The 4,904-nt window shown below is 43.7% G+C and overlaps 1 protein-coding gene across 1 annotated transcript; it reads right to left on the bottom strand.

The window, feature by feature from the left end:
• Positions 1 to 3,515: 3,515 nt before the first annotated feature.
• On the bottom strand, positions 3,516 to 4,442 carry LOC147665795 (olfactory receptor 5V1-like). Its single transcript, XM_086949479.1, has one exon. It carries the CDS (start codon positions 4,440 to 4,442, stop codon positions 3,516 to 3,518), a length of 927 nt encoding a protein of 308 aa, XP_086805605.1.
• Between the last annotated feature and the right edge of the window lie 462 nt (positions 4,443 to 4,904).

Here is a 4,904-nt window from a genome sequence, read left to right as displayed (position 1 = left end):
CAGAACGCAGGCTGACATTAGAACCAGTAGCTTACAGTAGCACCCTTGGAATCTCCCCCACTCCATCCCCGCAATGAGCCAGTTACCATTGAGGCCTCTGTCTAGCATAATGGTCTGCTCTCTCCTCCCTAAAGTAGTCCTTCGACCCCCTCCTCCCCCAATGTAGGAAATTTGGAAAACTCCCCCAATACTACCCTGGTTATCCCGAATGGTCAAAAGCCTAGCCATGCTATTATTGTTGAACCTCCGTCCAAAAAGAGGAAGGCCCGAGGACCACCAAAAACAAATCATATGCCCCTAAGATCTGGGAAACGCAAAGGGGAGTCTGCAGCTAGCACCAGAAGACCGATGGCTAGCAAAGCTGCAGCTAGTCAGCCATGCTTAGCGGACACTTGTGTCTCCTCCCATTTGAATACTGAGCTAGACCTTTGCACCAGGATTGAATTCAAATTATCGATTCTGATCAACCCATATTAAAGAAGTTGTCCCTGATCGAAGAAAGACTAGATAAAATAGAGTTGGGTATCTCTAAATTCCACCCTAACAGCTCTAATGGGACAATGGTGGGAGGGGGCATGACACATCTGAGTGAAAGGCCAGTGGAAGTCGTTAGGGGACCGGTTAGCAATCCAAGTTGCTATATATCTACGATTGGTCCTGATACAGGGGTTGTACACCCTGACAATCCGTCTCAAACCACAAATTCTACATTCCCCCCTATGAAGCAGGTCGAGAGAGCGAGTAGTCACCGGGCCCTTCCGACCCATTCTCCCAACCTTTTGAGCACCCAGCCTTTTCTTAACCTATCCCCAGAAGCTACTCCTTATACAGTTGTTCTGCTAGCGCCCCAGTGCTCGCCCCTGGTGCGCAGGAGCACTGGTCAACGTTAAGAAACAAGTCATTACATTTGTTGAGTGGTAGGTCAGGTATTAGGGAACCCTTATTCCATGAGTTTAAGATAGTCCGCCGAATCCGATGGGTGGGAAAATCCCACAAGTCTCTCCCAGGCGATTGTGTGGTCCTTAGTTTTAGATCTCCAAGACTGGTACCGCACATATTGGAGAGGGCGGGCATCTGTTCCATCAAGGAGGCTGACATTAATTGTGTCCCTTTGGGATTCTTCTATAAAACAGAAGTGATCAATAGACGTAGTGAGTGGAGGGGAGAACCTAACTTGTGTGGCCATGCTACCCGCCAGATCCCCACTTTCCTGATTCTCACTAATAATCGCTTTGAAGCCTTAACCTCCATGCTAACACAGGGCCCCCTTGTACTTGGGATGTCTCTGACTATGGCTCTGCTGTTTGTTGCACTGCTTACCTAGAGACCGCTTGTGGCACTGGGTCAATAATAACAACTGAGTCGGCACCAAGGGACACTGTCACCATTCCATTAGCCAAATATCCCTGTACCCACAGTACTTGAAAGCAACCTATTGGAGTATGGTTAGATTGCATCAATTTACACAACACCATTGCAGCACCTTGACATGTGTTTTTATTGATCACAAACACGAGCCAAAACTAGAACCATACTGGGACATCATTACAAGACCTACTGACAGAAAGTTGTATCATCAGTTCAGGGTGGGTTCTCTTCCTACGAAAGTGTTTACCAAAAGCTGACACCCCCCTATAGATGACAAATGTCCTTTTTGTCCAGCCGATACTCAGTCACCAGGTCACATTTTCTTTGTATGCCCTTCCTATAGGTCACCTAGGCACAAATGGCTAAAACCTATTTGTAAGAACATGGGCATCAGTTTAGCTAGGGAGGCTCTTGGGATTTTGAAAACCAACACTGATGACCCTATTGTCACAGCAGTGGCTAAATTTTTGAGTTGGTTGTGGGTCATTCAAGCGAAAAAGTTGTGGGCTTGCTAACACAACCTCATACTTAATATATAGTCTCTGCCCCCCCCCTGTAGGAGTTACTTCCACCAATTTGCCATAGTCTACAGTAATTCACATGTATCATGCCCAAATTCCTTTGTCTTTTATGCCGGTTCTAAAATTTGTGATTTTAGTTATTTATATGAAGTATGATTCGTTTTACAGACAATCTGAGGTAATATCGCACTGTGTGTATCTCTTATCTATTTTATTTGTTAGGTAATTTTAACTGTTTTACTGTTTATTGGTTACAGTGGTTATTTTGGTACGGTGCTAGGCCATATGTTTTATTGATGCATGTTGTCTTTTATGATTTTTTGTTAATCGAAATAAAGACATAAACTGAAACTGCATGCAGTGTTGGCAGGTACAGCACACAGGCTGAGTTCCATGTCATGTTTTCACTTTTGTCTGCACCAACACACGCAACCTGCATCAGCAGCTTGCATGCGCTTGATGAGGGATCCCATAGGGTAGCACAATTTGTGCTGCAGCCCAAGGAGACCCTCTTTAGTACCTCAGGCTCTGGGTACTAGTGGTACCATTTACTAGGCGGTTTCAGAGGGTACTACAGGTATTGCCAATTGGGGGAACACTCACACACTTTTGGGAATGAGATCTGGCACTGGGTACCTGGATAGCAGGAACCCAGTGCATTTCCAGTTGAAATCACATCAAATACCAGGCAAAAGGTGGGGGGTGACCATGCCAAAAAGGGCACTTTCCTACATCTCAGAATCAGCAATTCAGTGCAGTAGACAGTTAAGTTGAATATGATCATAAGAAATACCATAAAAGGAATTGTTGAGCTGTTCAAACCTGCCAACTCACTTAAAAGCATAAACTACATGCCTGTCTCTCACACTTCATCATTCATCACGCTGCTAAGTGTTGTATTCCATAACACGCTAACCACACCTTGGAGGGCATCACGCAAGACATGGAAACAATTCTCACATAGGCTCAAAACAAAATACCTGACATGGTGTAGCATGCTACCCATGTAGACAATCAATTCTACACCCTACATAGGGGTAGAATGCACTATATAAATGTTACAATACAGTTCCAGAGTGCCTGATGGACACTGAACCATTCCCTCATTGAATTACTGGGTTGTGAGATGTGTTAAGGGAGGGCTATTCATCTGTACAATAATTACGGATATTTGGAATATGATGTATCTGGACAAGAGGCTGTAGAATGGTCATCTAAGTCTTTCTTTGGTGGTGTTTTTAGGGGTGGTGTTAATGATGGGTGAGACTGTGGCATTAGCAGTGTCTACTATGCAATAGTATTTGTTGAAATGGCATGGACGTGATACAGAATCAGGTTCAGAAGTCAACTGAGGTTTAGAACTCAAATGGTGGATCTGGGGTAAAAAGATTTGTATTCTGTTGCTGTGGGTAATAAACACGTGTTTGATGATCCCTGTTTCAATTCTCATGTGTATGTCTTACTCCTCAATAATTTGTTGTGTCTCAGGCATATTAGTATATATTTTTGAATTTATGAATATGGAAAACCCTTCTAACCATCACTTCTGATATACACATTCTTCCAGTGAATTGGTATAGCGCCATGGCCGTATTTAGCTTTACATCAGCAATAGCCTTCCTAGTCTTATGATATCCTCAAAATGTTACGCAAGGCGTGTTTGACCTCTTTGTTTCGGAGGCTATAGATTAGAGGGTTGAGCATCGGTACAACTGTAATGTAGACCACAGTGGCCACTTTGTTTTCGTCCATGGAGAAGGACGAGGTTGGCCGCATGTAAACCCCTATGCAGGATCCGTAAAACAGTATGACCACCATGAGGTGGGACGAGCAGGTGGAGAACGCCTTCCGCTTCCCCTCTGAAGAAGGGATTCTAAGAATGGTGATCACGATATAGACATACGATGTGATTATTGCTGCGAAGGGGCTTATTCCAAAGATCACACCTTCTATGTACGAAAATATTTCAATGAGGGCAGTGTCTGAGCAGGACAATGCCATCAGCGCCGTAATGTCACAGAAAAAATGGTTAATTTCTCTTGACCCACAAAAATAGGCCATAGATATTAGGATGGTATGTGCCAGCGGAGACAAAAAACCGAGCAGCCAGCAAGTTGCAGCTAGCAGCAGGCAGATGGACCTGCTCATGACAAGGGAGTACCGTAAAGGGTTGCAGATTGCCACATACCGGTCACAGGCCATTGCCGATAGGAGGTACATTTCAACGTTGGTGAAGCACAGGAACAAATACAGCTGAAGGATGCATGCTGCGAAGGGGATGTCTTTGCGTTGAGTCATGAGCATTGCCTGCATTTTAGGGAGAGTGACAGAAACGCAACATATTTCCAAGAGCGATAAATTGACGAGAAAGAAGTACATCGGGCTGTGTAGGTGAGGTTCAACACACACCAGGAAGATGATGATAGAATTTCCCATTAGAACCATTAAATAGATTAGAAGAAATAACACAAATAAGGGGATCTGAAACTCCGGAAATTGGGTAAGACCCAGGATAACAAAGCTGTCAACGGTAGTGTAATTGTCCTTTACCATCTCTTCAATTCAGGTTGTCCTCTAGGAAGAAAAACAATCCAAGAGAATATTCAGTTACTCAAAGCAGAACCATGAAGAATGTTTGTATTTGCTAAAACGTCACAAGGACATTGAAGCAACCTGAAGTGTCAATGAGGGCCCAAATCAACCACACTTCTGCCATCCAGGTGCGCATGCGCTCCAATGTTCAGTATCAAGATGTGTAGTTTACGCACCTAAATATTGATATTTGAGAACACAAGAATAAACATTGGTGGCTAGCAAATGAAGGTCTAACTAAGAAGTATAAAGACAATACATTTAATCAGTTGTCAAGTTAGATCACTGAAGAGTGATGATTTTGGGGATAATAGGGGGATCCACCGAGTGACTGCTGTTTGAAAAAAAATCAATATTGTTGATTTAATAAAATAACTGAGGTACTGTACTGTGCTATGACATTCCTGTAGTACCACTGCATCG

This window comes from Lissotriton vulgaris, unplaced genomic scaffold (genome assembly GCF_964263255.1).
Source record: "Lissotriton vulgaris unplaced genomic scaffold, aLisVul1.2 SCAFFOLD_4109, whole genome shotgun sequence".
NCBI classification, from domain to species: Eukaryota; Metazoa; Chordata; class Amphibia; order Caudata; family Salamandridae; genus Lissotriton; species Lissotriton vulgaris.
The sequence above is the reverse complement of the archived record's forward strand: the minus strand, read 5'-3'. Positions and strand labels throughout refer to the sequence as shown.